Source organism: Anoplopoma fimbria, chromosome 14 (genome assembly GCF_027596085.1).
Source record: "Anoplopoma fimbria isolate UVic2021 breed Golden Eagle Sablefish chromosome 14, Afim_UVic_2022, whole genome shotgun sequence".
In the NCBI taxonomy this organism is placed as follows: domain Eukaryota; kingdom Metazoa; phylum Chordata; class Actinopteri; order Perciformes; family Anoplopomatidae; genus Anoplopoma; species Anoplopoma fimbria.
In genome coordinates, this window is record NC_072462.1 from 14,493,359 (window position 1) to 14,520,946 (window position 27,588).

Here is a 27,588-nt window from a genome sequence, read left to right on the forward strand (position 1 = left end):
CTCCTCTCTACATACACTTAGCTATTACACGAGCACATTAGCTGCCCACTGCCTGTTTAAACCACTGCAGCTTTACAGTTTCAGACCACTAATATTTCCCCTCCTGACATCATTATTTTTGAACGATACATTTGCTGACCAAAGAATCGATAAACACATTTGATGCATTACTCACAAAATAATTTCCCCTTATGGCGCAAAAAACAGGAACTATGACCCTATATTTAATAATAACATTTGTATTCATAATGGCAGGCAGTAATGGTGAACACAAGCAGAACATTTATTTTTGTCATTAAGGCCGACAATGGCATAACACATATATAAAGCCAAGTTGATTATTTCCCCCTTTGTTTTTTTTTAGTATTTTTTTTTTAATCTTATTTATTTGGGAAGGTTGTCCTTTAAACAATAAGAATTGGGCCTTAACTTACAAAAGGTTGAGAGCCCATTGTCTAGTACAATATAGATATGTATTGTATGACTATGTATAGATATGTTTGAGTCATAGCCGGCCACAATATTCTTCATGGATGACATCAATGCACCATTTATGTTCAAACAATGCCTCAACAAGGTAAAGGCACCGCTGGTAGCTTCTCATTTCAGCAGCATGCCTTCTACTATTGTTCCATACAGACGTCTACATTCCCAGACGTTATTTAGAGGAAAACAACCAATAGAACAACCAAACATCTCAAAGGATCAATGTTTACACAAGCAGCTGTACAATAACCTCGGAATAGAAATAAGTTAAAATTTAGACAAGGAAATCAGGTCAAAGAATAAGTAAACAAATCTAACAGTCTGTGTCCAACATTGAATATTTAACTGTTTTTAAAACACATTTAGGTCACACTTTTCTTAGATATACCCAGTTTTAAAGTACTATTGTTATTGCAGAAGAGGTGCAATTTTTATTTTTTAAAGCCATAAATCGGTAGGTGCATTTCCTTCACCTGATTTAAAGCCCATTTTCAATTTGTGCACAACATGAGCATAAACACCAAAGACACTGCAAAAAAAAAACACAAATAGATTCTATACTTGGCTAAGGTGAGAAAGTTAGCATATCGATGAAATCAGTATGCGACAAAGTGTGACGGGAACAGCAAACAAATTATGACAAAAATGAAGCATTTGACTTAAACTTCCACTGAAGCTGTTGCTCTCCGGCTCTCCTGCTATCCTTTAACCTTTCTCTCACTCTGTTATCTCAAGAGCCTCTCAATGTCACTACGGGGAAATGCTGTTGTTTTTTTTATCTCCTCAGTGTGACAAGGAGCTGTTGACAATGAAAGGCAGGAGACACAGACACCTGCTGTCTCTGTACATGGGTCAACGACTACCCACCACTGGCAATACCCTTCAAGAGGTAAATGTCCAACACAAAACAAGATGGTGTCGTACGCAGCAGGTAACAGTTATTCTAATTACTGCAAGGAAAAAGAAAAAGACCTCAAAAGTCTTTGCAGCAATAACACTGATACTGAGTCAATGTTAACAGTTGTAGAGCTTTTCCAATTGTATAAAGGTATGCATAAATAGACAACAAAAAAAATAAGGCATCCAAATATTCTTCATATTTCCCCGAATTCAGTAAAGAATAGAAAACCAGAGAAATTTGCCAGATTTCTTCCAAACTTCTGCCTGAATCCTGCATCAAAATTGACTTGTACAATACAAGATGTTATTTAGAAAAGAGTAAGAATGTCGATGTCCATGCTCATGGGAACCAAGAAAACAAAAACAAAAACTTCCAGCCCGTCTAAAAAGAAAATACTGCTGTGCAGCGTGAAATATCTAGTTATGTAAATGTGATGTAAATTAGTTCTGAATTCACCTAGGACAGCATTCCACATACACTCAGATATTTTCAGCATATTTATAGTAATGAGCATGCACACACACAAACACAAACACAACGATCTCAACTACAGAGACACCCCGAGAAGTCTCCAGAAAGAGCTCTCAGTTTGACCTTCACACCAGACAGAAAGATAACAATACATTACCTTAGACACAGGCATCTGGACGCGTAGTGTGCAGAGTGTTTGAGTGTGTTGTCATTTGTGTGTGTCCCAGAGTATGGCAAAAGATTGGTGCAATTCATCCACACATACACACACACACACACACACACACTGACAAAAGCACGTGAGCAGGGCAAATAGAGACAGCCTGTTAATCCAATGTGACCATATGTGATCTTTTTTCCCCCGCCCCTGTCCGTTTTTTCTGGATTTCTCAGTGCTTCAATTTATCCTCCTCCTTGTTCTGTTTCTTGTCTGTGTTGTTGCTGCAGTCCGGGCTTCTCCCCCAGCTCGGTAATAACGCACGTGTCAATGTGTGTGCAAAAGAGAAAAAAGGAGAGGGGAGAGAGAGATAGAGGGGGGGTAAAGCAGGATTCGGTGGAGGACGGGAAATGAAGACAGATGGAATCAGGGGGAGACAAGAGGTGTGAGAGCGAAAGGAAGAAATGTGATGTGTTAAAAATGTAGAGAGAGTGATGGTTATGGAAAGATCAAATGCAACTAACTCTCTGGAGAACAAAGCAGTCAGTGTCCTTCATTCTTCCCCCACTGTCTCTCTGTGTCTCTCTTTCTGTCCCTCTCTCGCTTTCTCTCTTCCTCTCTCTCTCTCTCTCTCTCTCTTCCTCTACAGGCTATTTTTAGAAGTTGCAAATCAAAGCACTGAATCAAAACCTATCAAAGAGAGGGATGTTAAGGGCCATGTCTTTCACACCTAATAAGACACACACACACACACACACACACACACACACACACTCACTCACACAGAGACACACACTCAAACACACACAAACAACCCTGTCTGTTACAATGACCATGTGTCTGCATCAGACATAAGGGGCGCCATACGTCAGGCCTTATCTAATCATATCATGTGCTAATAAATTATGGGCTTCTCAAATAGCTATTTTAAACCTTGTCAATTACACTGCACAGATCGCTGTCTCCCTCACATTCTCTCGCTAGAGGTATTCTGGAGGACACATTTCAATGTGATGCATAAAGTAATGATTGACTCCTAAAAAGTAGAATATCAACTTAAGTCCAACTACATTTCACTGTGTGCCAGTTTCCACTGTTTTCAACACTTTTACCCAGATTTCTTGTTAATTGGTGGCAGGATTTCTTGTATTAATGAAACTTGTAAAAAAAAAAAAAGAATCCGTGTTATTTGAAAATTAAACTTTTATCCCAGCTCCATTGCATGCTCATTAGAGCAGACATCTATTTTGGAGTAAAGAATGCGCATAATTACATTTGACAGTGAATGGATTTCATGCTCGGCTGTACCTTCTTAGGACTAAGTCTGCCAGGCTCTTATCTATACCAGCTCCTGTGCTGAAGCATAATTGCCATTATATAACACAGTTATGAATAGTTAAAGGTGAGCTAAAATAAAGCCAAACAACACTCCATCAAAGGGAAATCATTAATGTTTAAAGAGACAAGGGAATTAATCCTAAACCACAGACCACAATGAATAACGTCCATGAGCTGCGTGTGTGTGTGTGTGTGTGTGTGTGTGTGTGTGTGTGTGTGTGTGTGTGTGTGTGTGTGTGTGTGTGTGTGTGTGTGTGTGTGTGTGTGTGTGTGTGTGTGTGTGTGTGTCCGTGTGTGTATAACTGACAGAGACACAGGGAGAGTTAGAGGGAAATACGCTCTATGATGATAAAGATAGACAGAGAGAGACTGAAGGTGGGGGATTGCATTGTTGCACTTGATAATGCTGCAATAGAATCAGAAAATGAAAATAAATCATAATATTTTCATTTTAAACATACAAAAGAGAAAAAGAAAAACATAACAGGAGATGAGGTTTCTTGTTTTCTGGTAAACTTTTCAAATTCTCAGTGTAGAATGAGGAAAGTCCAACAAAATAACAAATTTGCTCGCAAATGTTTAACATGTTTTAAATGGAGGACTCCTGAGTTTTTCCAAGTAGTCTGCTAAAGAGCCTTTATTTTTGAAAACGAAGGAAAGATGATGCCGATACTTTATCCTCTGTCACTCCCATACAGAAAATAAGTAAGAAGTTACAGTAAGCAGTAAGTGGACAGCTCTCCTGTATATCCTTCCTTAATTTCCTTACTTTACTACTTTACCAAAAAAAAAACTTCAGATACAATTTGGACCGATCTTGAAAAGACAATCCCTCGATCCAGGAGACTACTCTTTTGCCATTAAAGCAGAGATCTCATTAAATACCACTGAAAAGAAGAAACATAGAGTCAGAACTTCACTATGCATGAAATGTATTAGCTTGATTCCTCATATACTGCTCTTTTTGAACCTCTGCTGCTCTAAATGTGGATGTCACACTTCGAAAGACACATTCCAAAAATAGCGTGCAGAGTGCTGTTCATGCGTTGTGTGTGCGAGTGTGTGTCTGCAGGTGTGTGTGTGCGTGTGTGTGTTTGTGTGAAGGAAAGAGACAAGCAAAGACAGGGAAACTGGAATTCATCCGTGTCTAATTAGAGACAATGAAGGGGAAAGTGTGTGTCTGTTGCAGGGAAACAAAGAGAGCGAGAGAAATGTTAATCACGTGAATGAGTAGATGTTGCCCTTTTTTTACTTTATATAGATACTTTACATCACATGTGTGTTTAAACTGAGTGGTGATCTTGGACGTGTACGATGTAAATATTTGCATCCATACTGTTAGTAATTTCCCACTTATGATGGGATGACAGGTGTGAAGGAGCCTCGCTCGCTACTCATTAATATATTCATTAGACATCTCATCTCCGCTCATTCTCCTGCGTCCTTCACTGAATCTTATTGTGACCCAGTTAAACTGTCTTTCTCTTCAACTTTAAGCTAAAAAAAACCTGTGACTGTACATGTCACTGTCTCAGCATACTGTCCATCACCAGATGATCACTTCTAATATGCTTCCTCTGCTATCCTGCTATCCTATCTAGTCCTGCTAAAACACATCCAACTGTGATCTCATTCTGATCCAGGACAGATTCACTCTACAGCGTCCAAATCTGAGCCTTTCTCCCCCACTGTCAAACTACTTGTTACGGCCTTTGTTGTCTTTCATTTGATCTATCTCTCCAGCAGATGTTTAGCTTATACTCTCTTGCAAAAGAGTTGTCCAACTTGGGGCAAAAACCATTAATGTAAAGACTACTGAGTTATTGGTCCCTTTACAAAAGAAATGAGGAAATCTGAAGTATACAACATTAAGTATGTTTATCTGGGTAAGTACACTTGTGTTGAAATACTGTTGGATAAGCGTAAAACATGTTCCGACTAAATTGGCCCACTTTTTTAGAAGTGTATTTCAAGTAGACATTGAGTGTATTTTATTCCAGCGAACTTCTTTATGATTATGTGTTATTTTGCAACTTTGCTTTTATCATGTGACTCCGCTTAGAAAAACTTGACAATTCCTTCCCTTCTGTGAGAAGAAAACATGTAATATCTCATTTTAAATCCACATCTTCAATCTCCCAGTGAGATACTGACTCTTTGGGATCAGTGTCTTGCTCAAGGGCACTTCAACATGCAGAAAGGAGAAAGGATTGAACTGCCTACATTGTGTTAAAAGAAGGCCTGGTCGGCTGTAGCACACACACAATGTGTCACACAGACTGAAGAAGCAATCGAGCTACATTAGCCAGCATCAGTGGAGCCAATGAGGTAAAACTGCTGCTGTTCTAAAAGAGTCGAAATGCAATGCTGAGAAATACAGTCACAGAGTTGCACTTCCTGATGAGCTGGCATGTGTCAATACACTGTGGGTGTGTGTGTGGCCCATTTTTATAGACAAAATGGGAAAAATGGGAATGAATAATTACATTTTCTGATAAATCCTAAACTGTGAAGTGGAGCAATCAGCTTATTTTCTGTTAGTTATTTTGTGTTGCTGCTTAAGATTCAGTGTGCCCTGGTAGTGAGATATGCTGCTCAAAAAGATGAATATTCACCGACACATCCTATTTGTCCAGGGCTTCATGTATCATTGATCGAGTTAGCTTGAGATGGAGGGACAGAGTAGAATAGGAAGCAAGAGGAGAGGAGACCACCACTTTCTTTAACTGTATCCTGAATAATCAGTTTGACAAGTGGAGAGAAAGAGTAAGATGTAAAGGGAATGAGAGAGAGTCCTTTTCCTACTCAGTCACTGCTTCCTCCAACATAAATGCTGTGTAATAAACACTTCAGCAGCTAAAACAGATTCTCATAAATGTGAAATGAGACAGCCAGAGAGAGAGAACTGAACAAGCCGCATCCAAACCTCAACAGCCACATTTCTTTCATTAGCAGCAGCTTTTCTATTTTTTCCCTCTTCATGGTCGCCTGTGTTCTTATGGGGAAGATTTATGCACCTTTTACTGCAGTTAGTTTGCTTTTCTCTTTTGACTCAGAGAAGGAGTGCTGGCATCGCTCATTGCACATAACAGTGTGTGTGATGAAGTGCGGCTGTCATTTTCAAAATGTCCAGTCCTGCCTTAATTCCCATTTGAGGGCGTGTGTGTTTGCGTAGCTGAACAAATTTTCTTTTTCCAGCAGCTTAGTGGCTGTTACTGCCCAGACAAGAATGTACCGGAAGCTTTCCAAGTAAAGAGCTCACAAGCTTTTAATGGCTGTGGGGTACCGGACCACAAGGGTGAGTGTACATGAGTACGGAAACAAATAAAAGGGTTCAATGTGTATTATAGATTATTAGTTTAGTATATACTGCATACAGAAGTTATTATATCAGTAATTTAGGAATCACACGATTAAAACTTCCATCCATCCATTCATTTTCCGTAACCTGCTTATCCAGTTAAGGGTCGCAGGGGTGCTGGAGCCTATCTCAGCTGTCAATGGGCGAAGGCAGGGTACACCCGCCAGCCTATCACAGGGCTGACATATAGAGACAAACAACCATTCACACTCACATCCACACCTACGGGCAATTTAGAGTCTTCAATGCACCTAAGCTGCATGTCTTTGGACTGTGGGAGGAAGCCGGAGAACCCGGAGAGAACCCACGCTGACACAGGGAGAACATGCAAACTCCACACAGAAGGTTGTCCAGCCCGGGAATTAAAACTTGATTCTGATAAAAGATCCTTGACGTTCAAAACATTTTTTTACTTTCCTGCTTTTACTTTGAAGGCCAAAAGCACTTAAGGTATGGTCACATTAGTCCCGCCCCTTAATCGGCCCCTGTAAAATATGTGATGTCACAGTGTGACACATATGTTGAGAAATAAATAGATACTGAACAAAGTTATCACAAGGTGTAAACACTCAAATCATGAACATGTAATCAGGACAAAAACACAAAATATAACAATCTAAATGAATTTGGAGTTTTAATATGTTACCAAAATCAAATAATAATAAAATACAATAATAAAATAATGTAATGCATTACACCTGACAGAGTACCATCTCCCTATCCATCTCCAACTATGTCATCCCCATACACCGCCTCCCATTCTAAGTCATAGATACTTTGTTTAGATATGAAGATATTTTGTGGGTATCTATAACTTCATGTCAGGCTATTCTGTAATTATTTATTTCACGGCGTTGACAGAGTAACAGCCAGAGAGAAAGCGACACATCAGTTGGGGTTATTCATCATAAACAATCGCCTCAAATCATCTGTTTAACATCTTCTGACTTTAACTGATTCTCTACACCAAATAGAAAACTGGCAAAATCCCACCATTCCCAGAGGAACTGGATGATTCGAAGATTCTTCATGTGAAAAGGGCTCATATCCACATTTTTCCAAAGGTTAGCATTCAAACCGTTCAGGGACTTGGAGGAACTAGGGCGGCTGCTGACAACGACAACACTGTGACAGAGTGACCCCCATGTGTTGGAAAAACATGAATGGACAAAAGAACATGAGTAGGGAGAATGGGTGGGATTCTGCCTGTCTCGGCACACTTGACCATAACTCTTGAGTAAAGTGCATGCTTCAGCTAAGTTTGGATTTACTCGGCGTTGTGCATTAGCCGACAAATGCAGTTTCTGACACAAGGGAAATGTGGGATTCAATGGGATATTTTGTAAAGATCCTTTGCTGCAATTCTTACTCACTTACAAGGATACACATAGTGCATCAAAGATACACTCTATTCAGTAAGTTGTAGTTTTGAATCGTCAGTAAACAAACAACAAACCAATGATTGTGGATATCTATCAAGGGGACATTGTGGCAGATTTATAATCATGTGATTCAGATATGAATGTACTTTTTTGAATGTATCTATCTAATGCAGTGGTCGTCTGTGAAGGGATGTGACCCAAATGCGTCTACACATGTCTATCTATAGGAATGTGTCCTCCTTTCTTTTGCCTATATCAAAATACCCAAAGGAGACTTCCCAAGTGAAATACACAAGGCACTCGTTTTTAAAGCCTCACATGAAACAGATAGAATACTACAAATTCAATTCTCCTCATATCTCCCGTACTTGGCAAAGCTGATTTGCATATAATTAAGCACATCTGGAGTTGACTAAATACAAACTATTTGCCTCTAAGGTACTCTGGAGAAATTCAATCAAACGTGAACTAATTTGTCTAGATGTAAAATGATTAAGAATGTATTTTCTTGCCTCCAGCACACCGTTTTTATTTCCATTTATTAAGAGATAAGAGTAAAAGATTGTAATAAGTGCAAAGAAGGTACACAGGAATAATTCCACAGGGTAGGACACGCACACACACTTGCTTATTTAGGATCTCACTGACTAACAATTTACGTGACTAACAAGTCATGTGTCAACCTTTATGGCCCAAACCCATTGACGCTGTCAGAGGCGCACGTTTTAAAGTACACCTAATGTTTTAATGGTTGAACATGCACTAAAATGAGGAACATCAAACTGCTTTGACGTAGCATCAAATGAGACACCCAGAACTTGTTTTTTCTGCAGCCACAGTACCTGTTTGGGGAGAGCTAAAAGTGATCAAAGGTTAGGGATTTTCCACAGTCGAAGATATTTTATTAAAAAAGCAACTACTGTTGCCTCACTTGTTAAAATGACAAACAGCAGCTTTTTATGTGACATCAGCTGTCACTTTTTAACTAGATACCGTTTGAAACTTGATTGCTGGTTTGCCTGCTCTCTGCAGAACGGTGTCTGTACTCAGCCAAAGATTGTGTTTTTGTAGTCCCAAGAACTCCAACAGAGTGAGACTTCTTCCATCTAGTGGATTTCATATTGAGTTTGCATGTTCTCCCTGTGTCAGCGTTGGATCTCTCCGGGTTCTCCGGCTTCCTCCCACAGTCCAAAGACATGCAGGTTAGGTTAATTGATGACTCTGAAATTGCCCGTAAGTGTGAATGTGAGCGTGAATGGCTGTCTGTCTCTATGTGTCAGCCCTGTGATAGGCTGGCGACCTGTCCAGGGTGTACCCTGCCTTCGCCCATTGACAGCTGGGATCGGCTCCAGCACCCCCGCGACCCTTAACTGGATAAGCGGTAACGGAAGATGGATGGATGGAAGTTAAACTTCCATTAATGTCCACAATTTAAAAAATGAAGTGTTAAGGGCTTTCTGTAATATACAAAAAAACTGCCCGAACAGTGACTTTATTCCTAAAATACAGTTTTTTCAAATCTGATGTCTGCATTGCGCCATAGGAGCATCAACTGACGCACGTCAAATGAAGCGCATACATCTTTGCTTTCAATGTGTTTGAGCCTTTTAGCTTCGCACGGGATACGAACAGCGGACTCCTGGGCAAAAGTCCTGTGTTTGTTTGACCCATACACCTCCCTCCCCAACTGTACTGTGTGGACTATCACACTTTTTATACTACTTCAGTTGCTCTGACTAAGCAATACTGCCTGGTACCTCCTTTCAGACTCACTAGATGGTTTATTTTGCTGTCTTAGAAAAGAAAACAGCTTTAGCTTTAATAAGCATAATTATCTACGAGTTACAAAAAGCTTTAACATGTGGGCCAAGGAAATATCCTACAAGGGTCATTGCATGACTTAAATACTAATTAAAATTGTAAAAGCAATCAATCAGGGCAGGTTTTTTTTAACCCTGTCTTTACTGATCAATATACTGTTTCAGTCAATAGAGTTTGGGTAAATAGCATTGACTTACATGACTTATAATGCGTTCGAAGCTGTTTTGTTATTGAACGTATCGATCACTGCAGTGTGTGTATATGTGTTCAATCATTCGGCCAGATGCAACTAATTGATACTGATCATGGGAGGAAAGAAAGCTACACGTACAATGTAAATAGTGTTTTAGAGAACAAGTATTTTATCTGTTAAACAGTGTTTAAATATTTAAATCTGTTGAATTCGTGAGCAAAGTTCACCCTCACGTAGTCTAAAATACGGGCTAAGTTCTTGGACATTTAAACGTCTCAGTAATCGGGTCTGAATTGAATCGTTTTGTATGAACCAAATCTGCAAAAGTACACACACACATACATGGAAACACATGAATACACACATTTGCAGAGAGAGAAAGGCATGAAGTACTGTCGGCTTGTCCCTCTCTCTTTCTCTCTTTCATATGCTGATGAAATGAACCACTGATGTACAACAGGTGTGGCATCTACACACACGTCTATTTATCCCTTTTAATCACTGTTCAGCTAAACTCAAATGAAGTGGGTCAGACTGCTTTGAAACTAATGACATGAATGGGATGTCTTGTCTGTCCATTCGGATGAAAGAAGTAAGGAATTAAGAAAATAAATAAGCTATAATCGATACAATTGAATGCACCATACAGACACATTTATATTACACCTTCACACCTCTAAACACAGTTCCACACAAAGGTTCAAGGTTTTGTCAGATTGGAAATCACTCACAAAAAAGAAATCCTCAAATAGAAATTCGAGAACCTTACAGGAAAAACTAGATTTTTGTTCAGTAGATTTCCCTAGGTAATGTTTGAAATGACCAAAATGGGCCACAGTCATCTCATTGACAGCTCCCCTGCTGTCACCCTCTTAATCAGGGCGCTCGATTGAGCCCAGTGAGCACTTAAAGATCAGTTACAGAGCATCCTTAACGGCACCGCCATTGTGCTGCATTACAAGTAGGGGATTAAACTCAATTTGAATTGATCTGTTTTAATCTTTCCAGACAGTAAAACAGGTGTACAAATATGATTTTTTTTTCCAGAGGTACAAGCAGCTGAAATCTGTGCTTTTGCTTAAAGAATCATCATCCATTTCTCTCAGCTCTGTTGAATGTTTAGCATCCTTTGGCTCACTCAAGATTTGATTTTCTGGCCCAAAAAATTTACTGTTTAAACAAAACATTATTTATAGTTGCAAAAAATATGCCCAGCTCCAAACTGCAGACAAAGTTTGCTATTACACAGTGCAGCATTATGCAGTTTAAACATTCATTTTAAAGGTAAACCGCAGCCATAACTAACAACTGTTCAGTACTTTGTACGGTGAGACGGAAGCGGAACATAAACACAAAGGCTTTCCTGCTGTCAACGCACCACAGGTCAACTATTTAGTGTTTCAATAATCATAACAAATACAATTCACAAGGCAAAGTTTATTCAATAGAAAGAGAGCAGTAACAGAAACCTGATTTTTGCTTTTGGCGTAACTAAAGAGAGCCAAGCAGACTTCAATTGCACTCCAGTAAAGCAGTGGGACTATTCCAATCTAGCCAGATAAAAGGCAGCATTAAACTTGCCTAAAGAAATGTAAAATCAAAAAGATGGTTATATGAGATGCTGGAAAGTGTGTATGCTGGAAAGTGTGTGGTGTTCACAGGTTATCTGTGATGGAGGCATGCACAAATATATGCATACCCATGTGTTCATGTGTTTATTGATTCATTTTTGGCCTCAAACGAAAGCGGAAATGCTCCTAGACGAGCGTGTCCATGTGGCATACCTGTTCAAAATGTGGAAAGGAAGGCTCCCTCCTGTGAAGCTGGAGCTGCTTGTCAATGTTGTCCTTCAGGCACTGACACACACGGCGCTTCTGGTCTGCTGAATAGGCTTCGAGGCTGAGCAGGCAGTCACACTTCTAGAGAGGCAGAGAGGGAGAGAGAGAGAGAGAGAGAGAGAGAGAGAGAGAGAGGTGGAGGAAATACAGCAGGCAATTAGGCATCTGCTGTCAGAGGAGAAGAAGAAGTGTCTCCTGATCTTTGGATAGTGAAAGGGTTCCAGATGGGAAGAGCACAATGTATAGGATTATACCAGTTTAAGTATAAGTATTAATGCAAAAGAGTGAATCAAACTCTTTAACCTCAAGACTGGAGCTACCTGTGTGTGCGTGGGTATGTGTGTGTAAGTCGCTTTGGATAAAAGCGTCTGCTAAATGACTGTAATGTAACGTGTGTGTCTGTGTGTGTTTGTGTGTGTGTGTGTGTGTGTGTGTGAGCTTAATCGATCACAAGTACAGTATCAGATGTGTTGCACTACTGTGTGTATGTGCCAGCACGTTCCCGTTTGTGTTATTGTCTGCTTGTTTCATCTTCAGTTGTCATCTGAACTTTGTCTTCATGACACCACAGACTGTAAAGTGGCAAAAAAATGCAAGCATTAGTGAAATTAGATAATGGCCTAGTATCCACTTCAAGCAGAATTGGATATGCTGACAAAACAATTACCTGACCAATGGCACTCCTAAAAAGAGCACAAAATCAATACACTCTGCTGCTGGGAGGTTTATGAGAATAAATATTTAACAAGCAGCAGTTAAATTAGAGTTGGCTGAGCTTGATCAAAAAGCTTTTCTCTCAAAAAGGACATAAATATCCCTCAGTCGACTCTTTAGGAACATCCAGAATCTGCATTTGATCTCACTGATGTCCAGATTAAATCTCTATTAGTTTAATGGCTCCATTTGGTTTTTGGTCATGATCCCAGCAATGCACTTTTGATAAAAGACAGATCTTATGAATCCTTTATATAATACACAAAACTCATTTATGTGGATTTTTGCTCCAAATCCAAATTTGGCTTGCGAGAAGATCTCTTAAAAAGTTAAAGGAGGAGGGTTAATGGGAGTATAATGTCTAGGATATGAACATGTTGTGTCAGAGTGTGTCATTTCAAGTCTCGAATTGTTTCTGGGCTTCAGAGTAAGAAAACACTAAATCTGTAAAGCAGACAAATGTGTCTCTCTCCGGTGACATCAGGGTTTACATCTGTTTACGGACCTTTCACAATGGCAACACAGCCTCGTTTGGGCTTCGGTGGAAATGCCTCCTTGTTTCATCTTTCACACATACAGGCTCTTATAATTTCTGTGCACTCAGCTACAGCACGTTGCTGACTTGGCAATCCATGGCTTTAGAGCAAATTGTAGGATCGCCTAATTGCCTTTTCTATCGAAACACAAAATCTATGGTTCTCAGGGTACCAACTACCAAATTGTGCAATTAAACACCCATAAACACTCACATCAACTCCTCTGACTTGCCTTTGTTGGCATGTTCAGTTGAAGAATAGTTTCCATTATTCCTTACTTTTCTGATTAAAGTACAAAATGAAAGGAACCTTTTGTTTACTGTTTCTATTTTTTTTGCCATTTCTCTGCTTTCCAATTTCATTATATCATCTACCTTGGCTGCTCTGCTTCCGGCGGTGTCAGAGAAAAAACATTTGTTTCCTGACATTTTTGGGCGCACGAGTCAGGCTATAAATAGGATTTTTCCATTTTGTGCAAGTCTTCAGAGATTGACTTGAGTCCTCGGGGCCTTCCTTGACGCTCAGTGCCCTGATCAGTGGTGAATCATGATGCTAGTTTCTATGCCTGTTCCCTGGCTGCATGGACTATCGCATGCCATGTTGTGTTGCCTTCCCTTGGCCTAGCTGTCGATTTCAATATCGTTCAATGTCCTGTTGAAAATGGGGATGCTGCTGTTGTAGGGTCTAGTGGCACAGAATGTTTGGTGGTTAAAGCCCTGTCGGTGTTAGTGATACTAATGCTGGGAAAAAGGCATTTAAAGCCTGCAATAATGGTTGTAATGTCACGGCTGTTTTGTATAGAATTATAGAATTGACTTCATACAAGGCACAGTTGTCTGTAAAAGTGTTGACTATAAGGAGAGGGGGTACATAATATTGTTTTCTTAGGGTTTTTGATGTTCCTTTTTCTCTTTTTTTCTTGTATGTGTATTTTGCATATTGGAAAAAGACGAAAATAAAATATAAAAAAAAAACGTGGAGGAAAAAAAGAGACAATAACAAGATAGGGCAGCAGGTTAGATCGCAATAGCCCTAATAAAATTGAGCCTGACTGTTTTCAGTTGCACCACAAGATGATGAAATACGGTCTTTTTCAGAGCGGACAGAAATCAATGTTGATGTTCTTTGATATCCATCATTTGGACTGTATCTGAGTCTATAAGGGCACCGCTGAGGCCATAATACTCGGAACAAATGCACACACATGCACACGCCGACTTCAACTTAAACAACAAGCCCCCGAGCAAACCTTATGATATTGCTGCCAGTGAAAATCTCATAATGCTTTCTCAGATTATTTTTCTACGGGTCAGGAAAGGTCAGCAAACCTCTTTAAACCCCAATGAGTGAAGTGGAGAGTAAACAGTCATCATGGTTCATCAAAAGGTTAGTTTTTAGAAAAGATTATTGATATATTATTGATATTATTTTTTATTTAGCAGCAGGACAAAGCAGAAGGAGCAGTTTCATCAGTCATCAGGTCAATGATGAAGACTGAAATGAAAGTTTTTCATTTTCATTTACAATTTTCCTTCTTTACTTAGCCACGGGATTAGCTAGCTGACAAGTTGACATCATTTGATTTCATGGTTGCCTAGAGACAGCAAAGCAACACTACTTATGCAGTCACCAAATTGAGGTGTAGCAGTGTGTAATCTGAATTTGAAAAAATAAAATAAATGACACATGGTCACAACATAAAGCCAACTAACATTCAATCATGTGATGCTAATGACGCCTGTAAGTGCCAGAAATGTAACAAACGTCCATGTCTTCCATATCCTTTGAGCCTGAGTTAATACAGTAATTATTTGTGATGAGTAATACTGTAAAAATAATGTAAACGCTCAGGCTTTCCAGGAAACAATGCCTCATATGGACAGGTTTGATCCAGGCTAGCCCACAATAAATAAAAACACATCTGTGAGGAGCAGTTCAGAGTCCCAGAGGAATGCATGCAGCTGCATCCACACACACACACACACACACACACACACACACACACACACACACACACACACACACACACACACACACACACACACACACACACACACACACTCAGCATAAAGCATAAAAGTACCAGTTTGAACTTAAACAGTCTTTATGTAGCCTTTGCAACGTAAAATGATTAAAACATAAAAAGTTAACCAGCTGGGACTCTCTGCTCTGCGTGGCAAAGCAAAAGGTCTCAGAGCTGCATGAGGGCTTACATCCTAATCTGTTAAAGAGAGGATGTGTGTATGTTTACTCAGTCTAGGTGTGTAAATATAAGGGACACGGTGCATATAATACTGTAAACCACTTACTGACATCATGCACATTGTGTCTTGGATTAAAAAAGAATAGGGGGAAATAACAGATGATGACAGCTATGTAGAGAAACATACAGGCCACTCTTGTTGTGAGTAATACAGCATACGCAGTAGTGCACTTCCTTTTTGCATCATATCTTCAAAATTAATTATGCTCTGCTAGGAGACTTCTAATGATGATTTATTTGTCTCTAGATTTCAATTCCAGCAATCAATTTCCTTCTCTCTCTCGATTGTCATTAGTACACTATACACACGCTATTGGATCAATCTGGGAAAGTTTTCCTGACAGTGACTTGCAAATCATTGCATTACATTAGTTAAAATAATCAGTCATGCCAGCAAATGAGTAAACTGTTGACAGCTGGTCACAGACCACATGTTTAAGGCAGGAATCGTCTGGAGCCAGCTGGAGCTCTCTATACCGTAATGCTGCCGGAACAGATGTCTCTTAGTTTGAAGCAGTACTACTTCACTTTCGTGATGCATTCAGAATGTTTGGTTTTTCTTTTAGGGTTTAAACAAAAATAGCAGTTACTTTAAATCACAATTCATTGTAATAAATGACATATTCACGTTGGGACCAAATCACCCTTTAATATTTGGGTTGTTTTGAGTTTGAAAGGAATTCGCTGGATCCCCCTGACACTGTGGAAGCAGTTCTTTGGGGATTTTCATGCTAAAGTCACATTATTTCTTGGCATTAAACAGCATCCGGTTAGTAAAACAGGCTGCAGGCCTTGAAAACATAAATTACCCTTTTCCAAGCCAACTTCTAATTTTTCAACTTAGGCAGCCGAGTCAGGTCCTAAATGAAGCCCTTATTATTGGAATAATAGCGTGACTATTTATCTTATTCATAAAATGATTGACAAGAGAACCATATTAGCTAAAATAGCTAATGGTGCCCTGATTCTAGCTCCTACTTTAGTTCACCCCTGTTTATAAATCCACCCACCCAAGAGATAAACATGAGAGCTAATGAGACAGAATTCAATGAATGGCCACTGGCCTGCCATGGAGTGGCTAAAAATACAGGCTGCATTTCCCCTTAATCAGATTGATTAAAGTGCTCCCTGGTTGAAGCCCTCCCTCTGAGCCATCTGGCAGATGCACTTTCAGTGTGTCATTGGGCTGATGTCAACACAGCTCACCTAAGCTGCTTCAGCACAGGTGACAGCTAATGTACCTAATACTATTAAATAGACATGCAGGTATCGTATTTCCACACTGCCTGGTATTGATGACCCAATTCTAGTGTTTTTTCTCTCATGTGGAAAGGATCAAACATTTTTTGATAATGTTAATAGTTTTGATGCTTTGGGAAATACACTTATTTGTTTTCATACGGAGGATTAGACATGGATATAGGTAACACTATCATATCTGTATGGTAAATATGAAAGAGTTAACAGCTGGTTAGTTTAACTTAGCTGAAAGACTTGAAGCTGTTACATACCACAGTATTTCTTGGAGTGAGTAGGGACTTCCTGGAGTGATCATTATGAGGCAATCAGCGGAGATTCAAGAGAGTCAGTGCTCCCACCAGAGAATATCTCAGTGTATACTCCAACACAACTTGTCAATTTGTTTTTTGTATGGACTTAAAAAGCAAGAACATTTTAATAAAAATGCTTCAGAGGTGCATGTTTTTTTTTTTTACAAGTGGACTTTATGCTAAGCTACGCTAAACTAATCCGGTGCCAGAGTTGTATCAATATTTGAATAGAACTCTTGGTAAGAAAGTGAATTAGCATATTTTCCCAAATGTCAAATTATTCCATTAACATGGATAATTGCATGGATATTTTCAGAACATTTTTTGCAGCACACCGTTTGCAACCTGATAAAATCATTGTCAAATAAAAAAAAGTTATTTGACAATGCAAATTGATTTGTTTTCAGGCCATCATAATTTGCTTGGAATGTTTGCAAGTAGAGCACAGCAATGGGCTACAAACCCCTCCCACCATCCCAGCTTACCCTCCTGCCCCAGATCCTCCGAGCCCTTATCCAAACTCCAACTCAGTCTCAGCATCTATTATCTCTTTTTGACATTTGCAACCTTTGCCAAGATGAAATTAGTTCTATTTTACGTGTGGAGTGTATTTTTAGGTTCAGATGTGAGTGTTTTGAGTGTACACATTGGAGGCAGATATGTCTCACTTGTAAAAGCAGATTGTAAACAAACGTTCATGGCAAGAAAGTATGCCAGTGAGAAACAGAAGAAAAAGTGGAATTCTCTCAATGTAATCTTGCAATGGTAATCTATGAGGCACATTTAGCAATAACAGGATTATGATAGTGATAGTGAGAATACTGTAGAGTTTTAAAGATCATTATAATAATGTAAACCTCTTTAATAGTGTTACAGATACTTCCCAGAAAAAAGCAGAGGATATGGTGAAATATATGAAATGTAAATTGCTATAATTGTTATATCAAGTATTCTTATCATAAACATCTATGCTCCTCAAAGATCAAAGTGTTTTTTTCCATTGCAAATCTCTTTACACCGTCACACTAGCGTCTTACCCTTTTAGTAATAGCCCTTACACTGGTGCTGAACATGGTATCGTGACTAATCAATCCATCCCGATTGAGTTACCAGCACGTCATCGTCCTATTATCTTATCTATTACCCTCCTTCTCTGTCCATTCTCTGGGCTAAAGGCTTTCACTTCTAAGCATTAAGGCTTTGTAACTGTAGCACTTAATGGGTTCATGGCTTTCAATTAGGTGACACGTAAACACGAGCTAATAATGCTTAAGCAGCATGCTTAGCTTGACTTTTTGAACAATAAAAGCCACTCAAATTCTCGTTTCCTCTTATCATCTATTCATTTCTCCTGTGGTCTTCCTTGTTACTTTGTAGGGATGCTAGGGCAATGGCTCTGGGAATGATTGGTTCACCTTATGTCCAGACTGAAACATCTAATGGATTGACTACCATGACATTTTGTACACATTCATGGTCCCCAGAGGATGGAAGACACCTACTGATTTTGGTGGTCTTTTTTCACTCACACCACCATGAGGTTGACATTTTTGGTTTGTAGTGAAATGTCTTGACAACTATTGCCTCTGTTACGCAATTAAATCAGGTAAAACATGGCGCCCAAATGTACCCTATGACTTTGGACATGGTTCCCATTCATATATCTGACAACATCAGAATGCCTGCAGAGGTCAAGGTTTATGGAGGTCAAGTCTGCTACCAATGCATGACTGTCTCATGACTGTCTGACTAAACGTTGGAGTTTATATAATCAAAAGGAAATGCCTGGGTTTGAGTGTGTTTCTTTACCCTGGAGTTGGACACAATGAACGATATAGAGCAAACCATGTTAAAAACAAGGTTCAGGCTTTTGACCTCTTGTCCCTGTAATGCTGAGGAATGTGTTCTTATATATGGTCTAAAAGGTAACCCTTAATAGAGCATCTAACTGTCAATAAGTTACACCCCACACGCAAACAAACGCATGATTTATGTTCCACAAAAAAAAGGAAGAATGGAATGTCTCAACTCTTGGCTCGTGGCTTTCCCACACTCTTTCATCTATTTCTAGTTTGTTTCTCTGGTTTCCAGCTCGGAGCTCTTCTGTGGTTTGCCCGGACAAAGCAACCATGAAAAGAGCATGTAAACTGGAGTCTGTGGCCCATGGTACTTCCTATAGCCAACGGGGAGGATGATTAGCACATGACGGGGCCAACAAGAGGTTTTCTGAAATCTTCAGTCTTCATGCTTACAGTAATTTACCATATAATGAAAAGATCGGCCCCATGGTTACAAATACGTATATGATCAAGCTAATTGAGTCAGTATCGGTGCATCCCTACTTTTTTGTGTTTTTATATGATCAAAACAATTGGACTTGTATTGCATAAGCATGGAAGCATATTTAGCCTTGGATAAGATTAGAATTCAGGTCAATGCACAAAGTTTGTTTACATTACATTTGTGATTTTGACATTTGTATGGGGATATATGCATACATCAGTGGTCATCATATGAGTTTAATGGTCTCTTATTTGCTATGATTTAACCTTTTATTGTTACATTTTTGTTAAATACTAATGTGTTATTAAAAACATACCTATGGAAATTTAAGATCAATTATTAATTTGGAAAATTACTTCGGCACACTTCCCCATAAAAGCCATTGAATAATTCAGATGCTCGTTACCATTTTCCCTGCACGTGATTGGAAGAGGGAGGTAAACCAAAGTTTAGTGCAGCTCAGGAGAATTCTATCAACACTGAATCTATTTCTGCGGGGTAAGTTGTTGGTGGTCGTAGATCTTAATGCAATCATGTTGCAAAGATGGAGGTCTTTAAGTGATGATATTTAGATGTATAGCCTCTGCCACTGCAGTACTGCCAATCTGTGCAGGCATATTAAATCAGACAAAAAGGAAAGTACACTTTAATTTGTCGGCCAACTGGAATCTAAAGGGTCCATCTCGGTTCAATCAGACCCCCCCAGGTGACTGTTCCTGCCATGGCCATGTTATGGATGGCTACCATAAAGTGAGTAGTGTGCTGACGAAAGCCCCTAGGTGCATATCATTCACAACCTGCCTTCAGACTGCAGGTGAAAGCCTGTATGTCATGCAATCAATGGTGTGCCTGAAAGCAGGGACAAACTTCACACAGAGATGCATTAAAAGGCACACTTATTTAACAAGCACCTATATATATGTAAATTCTTAGATATGTTGAAGATGTCTTGCTAGTCCTAGAAAAGGTAGCAGCAGGGAGTCTTCACTTGAAGTATTCAAATCAAAATTGGACCATTATTTACTGAGTCCACAAACGTCACCCGGACGTCAGCCTACGCAACCAAGAGCCTTGTGACCTTTCATTACACAGACCTCTTGAAATAAACGACTATTTGTACGCACCCCACTGAGCTATGTACGCCCAAACACAGAGCGCCCTCGCTGTTCCGCGGCCTACACGCAATCCATCACACTGTGATTTCACCTGGAAGTATTTCGCTGCATTTGCTGCCTCTTGTCTCATCTTCTCAATCATCACATTCTCTACACTGTTTCAAGTGCACAAAAAAAAACTGCCAACCCCATATAAACTATTATTTGCGTGCATGGTTCAGGAGAGAAACTGTTTTCACAACTGACCAATGAAGAAGTACAAATCCGAAAAATAATGTAAATGCAGTGCAGACTACGGTCAAATGAGGAAAATGGTTTAAGTCATTGTTATCGCTTTGCTTTAGTTAGTGGAGATTTTTCATAATCTAACAATCATTACTGAATACTAATAACTGCATTGTGTCCAATGGCTACAGTGGAAATTAAGGGGAAAATTGTTGTGAATGAGTGAACAGGCACTTACTGGTATTCTTAGCTTTCACTGGAAACATAATCAGAGCCACATGAATAGAGCAAGTTTTGGTACAGTCTAACATCAGCACTAGCACAGTATAACATAAGACTCTGGAAAAATCATAGTCATCATGGTAAACTCAGTGCCACTGATAAATTCCACTGTATTCACATTTATTAAGTCACATAGTGACATATAAGCTAATCGAACAACTGTCCAACTTTATGCAAATTATTTTTTTATGACTAACTCAAGAAAGTGGGTCAGAAACAGTAACGACCAAAAGTCATCTCCCTCTTAATGACACATTTCCTATACTGCAATGTTTTTTTTCTTCTATCAAGCTACAAAAATGCCGCTATGATTTCTGTTCTTTGTTTCATGCAGCTACACAGTGAGAACAATACAAATCTCCCTCTCTGAACCGGTGAATGCACCGTGAGCCGAACCATCAGTCAGTAGGACTTACATCTCCGCAGTCGGACAGCAGATGCTTCTGAAGAGAGTTCGCCTCCCTAACGAACCTTTTCTTAGGCCCAACCCGGTCCGCCAAGTTGCCCATGATGACTCTGCGATGACCTTGATGCACTCCGCTGCTCAATAATCTCATACAGTGTCTCTCTCCTCGCTGTCTGTGTTTTTCATTTACCTACACAACGCGTTCTTGCCTCCTCTCTTCCTGCGTCACTGACACACTTACACACGCACACCCATGACTTTCTAGAGACACAATTGCACCCCCCAAACACACACACACACACACACACACACACGCACGCACACACACACACACACACACACACACACTTTCCCGTGTAAATCTGGGTTAGATCAGTTCCGTTTTGAGCAAGTGCTAAAATAGGATGACCTCCAGTGATGGAGGAGAAGGGCAGGAGTAGACAAAAGGAGGGGAGCGGACTGTGACAGCGTTCCACCTTGAGGAGAAACAAGGACAGCTTTTCTTCCTTCACTTTTATTTTTCCTTACCGCAATCTACGCTAACATCTTTAGAGTAACTCATAAGATAATTCCCTGTGCAAAGAGATTATTTCAAAGATGCACGTCTCTTTCAAAATAAACACCGCAGAAAATCCTGAATAAACTGACGTGATGAGACACGATGTGGGAGATGCAATGCTTCACTAAAAAGAGTAGATCTAGTTGAGAGATCTGTTGCATGATGATTGAGTCATCTGCAGAAAGTTTTGTGTGATATAAGTCATATACTTAATGCCTGCATCTGTGTTTACGTATGTCAGTAAAGGTTTGTTTGAATTTTGCAGTAATAGTGTAACTATTACAAGTAATGGGGATAGAAGTATTCCATCCAAATGCAATGTTTAGATAAGAAAGTGCAGCGAGCTATAAGGCGGCTCTTTGTGTGTGTGTGTGTGTGTGTGTGTGTGTGTGTGTGTGTGTGTGTGTGTGTGTGTGTGTGTGTGTGTGTGTGTGTGTGTGTGTGTGTGTGTGTTCACACACACACACACACACACACACACACACACACACACACACAGCAGCGGAGAGGGTCAGGATCACTTAAACACTTTAAACATGGCTGCATCTTGACCGCTCTTTTCCGCTCTCCTTCTCTTTCCTCCCTCTCTCCGTCCCCACCACAGCTTGTCCTACCAGCAGGACCAGAAGGTCAACCACTCTGTAAAGACTCTGTGTTCACTTGAAGATAAATAAGCACTGCAGCAGTTTGGCTTTGAGTATACCTGAATTACAGAGAGAAGAGAAGCATCTCTTACAGTACCAGTGAGAGATAAGAGCTGTACGAGAGAGCTGCATGCAGCGTTTCGTTGTGGCTACCGTTTGTTCCCTGAGGTATAAAATGAACTGCTGACATGTGTATCAAATATAATAGATGGCTGCACATTTTGTGTATGTGTGTGTGTGTGTATGGGAGGGAAAGAGGCATGAGGCTGCCAAGTAAATCCTAACTGGAAACCACACAGACACACAATCTATTTGCTGTTACTCTGTCTATCTTGAATGTACTCTGCAGTATATGCTGCACTAGTTTGGTATTTCGGGGGCATCCTTGCGAGGCTGCCACAGCTGACTTGTTCTGCTAGAGAACCAATAGGTCTTGTCAAGTCTAAGGTGTCAAACTGCCACTGGTCCCTTCTGCTATGAGTGTGATCTACCAATGCGAGAATTATTTGGTCATATACTGTGTGGCATTTATGTGACATCTCTTAAGCTTCAAGACACAGAGATCTTCCAAATGTAACTATACAATATAAACAATTCAGTATCAAAATGTAAAACATTAAGAAATATGATAACATATGAAAGCTAGTGCACAAAAGACAACTGAACTCGAGCTGATACAACCCTTCTAGCGGACCTTTACTTGTGTTGTGTCGGATAAAATCCCAAATCTGCCTTTAACTTGCTCAAACTCTCTCCCTTTCTCTCATTTGCTGTCTTACGTAGGAGGTTATATTTATATATGCAGCCTAATTGGATAGACTGAATAATATTGGAGCCTTTTCCTTCCTCTTTTCCAGCCTGGCGGGACAGATATCAGGCCCCTCATTTTGTCTGAAATTTATGAAAAAAAAAGTCCCTTTAAAAGATTCATAAGCTGCTAATGAGGTTATGCGGCACATTTCAAAGCAAAAAGTAGTGTGACAATGTGTATGTGTGTGTGTGTGTGTGTGTGCAGTATGAGGGGTCGGGGTTTATATTTGCTTTGTGAAAAGATTATCCATATGAGCAGACATTTGCAGTCGCAACAAATTGCAGAAGACTCACAGTGGCCAGAGGGATAAAAAAAAGAGGCCCTTTAGCTATTCAGACATTCAGTGTTTAAAAGCTCCAATTTCACATTTTCTTTCCTTGGTCACTTACCACAAATTTCTCCCGAAGGCTGTGCCTGCGGTGTATGAATGGGTATGAATGATTCAATAGTCCTGATGGGCAGGTGGCACCTTGCATTGTAGCCCCTGCCATCAGTGTATGGATGGGTGTGATGGGTGAATGACATGTAGTGTTAAAGCTCTTTGAGTGGTCGGGAGACTAGAGAAGTGCTATAAAAGTACAGGTCCATTTACCATTGCATCCATATTTGGTAAGGGTTTCAAATGGATTTAGATTCTACGAGTGGGTTCAATACTGAATCATGAACTTGATAAAATGCTTCTGAACACCAACCCTACCCTTCGCCATGGTGCCACCCAGCTACACATTCTTGTTAGTACAGGATAAATGAATCTGCATAGCTAACATTCAGCATGTTAATGTTAGCAATTTTGCAGCACACCTTTATGCTCTGCCAGATTACATGTTTCACATCAGAATGAATCTGGCTGAGGCGATGTTGGTAAGGGAGGGCAGCTGAAGAGATGGAAGGAGGACAACCAACTACCATCACCATCATCTGCTAAACACACTAATAAACTGCAGCAGAGCTGCCAGGCAGAAAGAAAACTTCAAGACTGGAAAACAGCCAAACAGTCTCTAAACTATCAAATCCTATCTGAGTATCTGTCAGATAACACACCCTCCTGCTCTGGCAAACTTATTTTAATTCTTATTTTCCTGAAAAATGCTGTCTAAACACTAATGATTTCTGGGAGGACAGCCAGTGATATTTTGGGTGATTTGAAAACAAATTTAGTAGAGCTGCACTAAAGTAAGAAATTCACCTAGTTTTAATTTAAAGTCTGAGAAAAATGAAGACAGATTTTTCTGTGACTTGCAACTGAAGAATGTGCAGTTAATTACTGAGTTATTCATAGTCACATCTTGAATAAAATTTTGGTAAATCTCATGTTCTAGTGGTTTTGACACCTGTAAGGCAAAAATAGAATTTTTCTTTCTGCTGTATGTGAACTTGCCTTTTGCTAAAAACACATTTAATACCACCATAGTTCAGTTGTTGCAATACAAATGTAACATAAACTGTAAATAGATAGATGCATCATATTTAACACATTTATATTGTTTAATACTGAATACTACTATTCTTGCGCCACATAGTTCAGTAGAAAATTATATTCCAATAACCTTTTGTTTATCTTTGAATGTAATTTCAAAATAAGATTAAAAATCTTTACATCATGCATTTCAGCATTTCTCTGTTGCGATTTATATATAAAAATACCATAAACAAATACATGGAGTGTGTGTGACGGAGTCAGACCTGAGAAATACTTTTTCATTAGAGCTTTCTGCTAATCCTCGTGTCCTACCCTTAATGTGATTTCCACTAGAGTCGATTGCCCCTCCGGCTCACAGTCAAATTAGAAATTAAACCCTCTTTTTCTTATAACACATACAAGCCTTTCTCTTACCTCGGTCATGTGGATAAGGTAGAATCTCAGTTCTTCAGCATAATCTGTAAACAAAAAACAAAGACTTTAATTTAGCTAACTACCCAAACACATTTCGTCTGTTTCATTTCCCCTCACTTCCTTCTTGTACATAAAAGAGCATCTTTGATTTTGCCAAAATACTTTTATTAATGGAAGGCTTTTACTTTAGGTCAGAACAATGACTATTCAATCATAATGTGTAAGTTGATATATAATAGTTCATCTTAATTAATACATCTTAATACAAGTGCAAGAAAGAGCATTCAGGTACTAACTCAGTTTAATCCTCGTGGTGTGGCTCATCAGAACTGATGGCAGAATGATCGAATAGCTTTAGAACAGACAGTTTTTTAAAAAAGAAACCTGACTCTAACAACAAAACCAATCTAGTTTGTTCAAATACATTAACATAAATTATAACTCCAAGCAGAATATCTTACATGTCTTTAACCATGTCGCGCACATGAACATGTTAAAGCACCTGTTCTTCTTGTGGGTTTACACGCTTCCTCTGGTCTCAAGCCTCTACCTCTGAATATTGACAGCAGACAGCAGCCTCCACAGGAAGCTCTTTGACTGGTTTTTAACGCTGTTTTGTATAACCGTCTTTTTGATGAATAGACAGCAGAGGTCACTGTTGGATATCTTTCTGTTCAATAATCCAGCAGAGTGCCGTCATACAGCAGCGTACTTTAGAAGTCTTTGTTTTTGGTTTGAATTAAAGAATGGTACTATTCTCTACCATTTCAAAAAGACACATTTATATATTTGTTCTGAAAAGCTGTAATCTCAAGTGTAAGTATTTTCTGACAGCAGTGGCCTACTGATTTGTCAAAGGTGTAGTTATTTCAGTAAACCCCTGTCACTTACACTCACTTCCTGTTCCACTGAAGGACAATACTATAAAAGAAGGAAAAAGCAACTTGTACTGTCGTTAACTGATTGATCTCTCCCCCACTTTAACATTTTGCATCACAGTTTTATCTTTCCTGTAACTTTGGCGCAGCAGCTGACAGAAGGCTTGATAAGGTCATGTGGCTGACCTGGTGGAAGACATCTTCGTACTAAGTTTAGGACGACAAATGTTTGGACTGTAAATTTGGTTTTATGTGTTTTCAACAATGTTTCCCACGCTCCTAAGCATAGTATCGGGGTGACAGGAACACAGGAAAGCCCCCGTATTGAACTTGTACTGTGTCATGACATGCACACACACACGCACATACACACATCAAACACACCCTTGCTGAAACAAACACAATCCCCCGGCGCCTCTTTCCTGAGTGACGCTGCCGAAGCGAAATAACAATGACAGGCAGCAGGGTGGAGATGTGTGTGTGTGTGTGTGTGTGTGTGTGTGTGTGTGTGTGTGTGTGTGTGTGTGTGTGTGTGTGTGTGTGTGTGTGTGTGTGTGTGTGTGTGTGTGTGTGTGTGTGTGTGTGTGTGTGTCCTCTCATGAAACCCACACACACAAACCCTACTGAATCCCCACCCTGGTGCTCTCCAATTGTTTGGGTGAAGGGTGGAGGTCACAAGTGGCCCAGAGGAGACCAGCGATGTCTGTTGGGAGGGCAGAGCCGCTCCGGCCACTCTGTGTCAGAGGGCTTCAGTTTAAATTCATAAATGCTTGTGCCTGAGTGTTTATTGCACAATTTCTCAACATAATTTTTCTCTGTGTTGACTGCAAAGGGAATGTCCTTTTTTTATATTCCTGTTGAATATCTACAAGTAATTAGCTAATTGAGTGTTTGACAAAATAGTCTGGCTCAGCAGATATGCTATAAGTATAGACTTAAACATATGAAATAAAATCATATTCTAACATTCCCCAAAGTGTTCAGTCAAAATAAACGGGAATGTGAAAGACGGTTGGTTGGACAAATTAATGCTAAATACAGTCTTATCTTAAGATCTGCATGCATCAGTGGAATCACACATTGTATGCTTCCCATTTGTAAAAAGAGCTTCGACATCCAAAACGAGACTTTCTCTGTGACAGATGTTCATTTAGCTGCTTAACCTGCTGCATTAATAAGCAGCATCTTACATCGCAAGGGTCTAACAAGGGTTTATGGTTTATGAACTAAATGCATCCAAAGAAGACACATTGCCCACTTTACATACAGCAGAGAAACATTACAGTAAAATTCATAAACACTGTCATACATTGTCATCAAAGACAGAATTCCCCCAACATAATTTTAGGCAAAAACACCAGTGAGCTATGGGTAGTGTATATTCTGATTGACTGATTGACTGACTGGTTGATTTGATTGGGTACATTCATTTCCAATTAGTGATCTGAGAGCCACAGTTGTTTCCCCCTTCACCTCACACTGCCATTAATCAGCAAAACTCATTATTCTTGGCGACAGAACAGACGATCTCCTCTCAACA

At 39.6% G+C, this 27,588-nt stretch overlaps 1 protein-coding gene across 1 annotated transcript in view; it reads right to left on the minus strand.

Moving 5' to 3' along the window:
- rgs3a (regulator of G protein signaling 3a) overlaps positions 1 to 27,588 on the minus strand; it is a 76,705-nt gene that overhangs the window by 44,085 nt on the left and 5,032 nt on the right. The window contains 2 exon segments of the mRNA XM_054613195.1: positions 11,895 to 12,029; positions 25,171 to 25,214. Coding sequence (XP_054469170.1) covers positions 11,895 to 12,029; positions 25,171 to 25,214 — 179 coding nt within the window.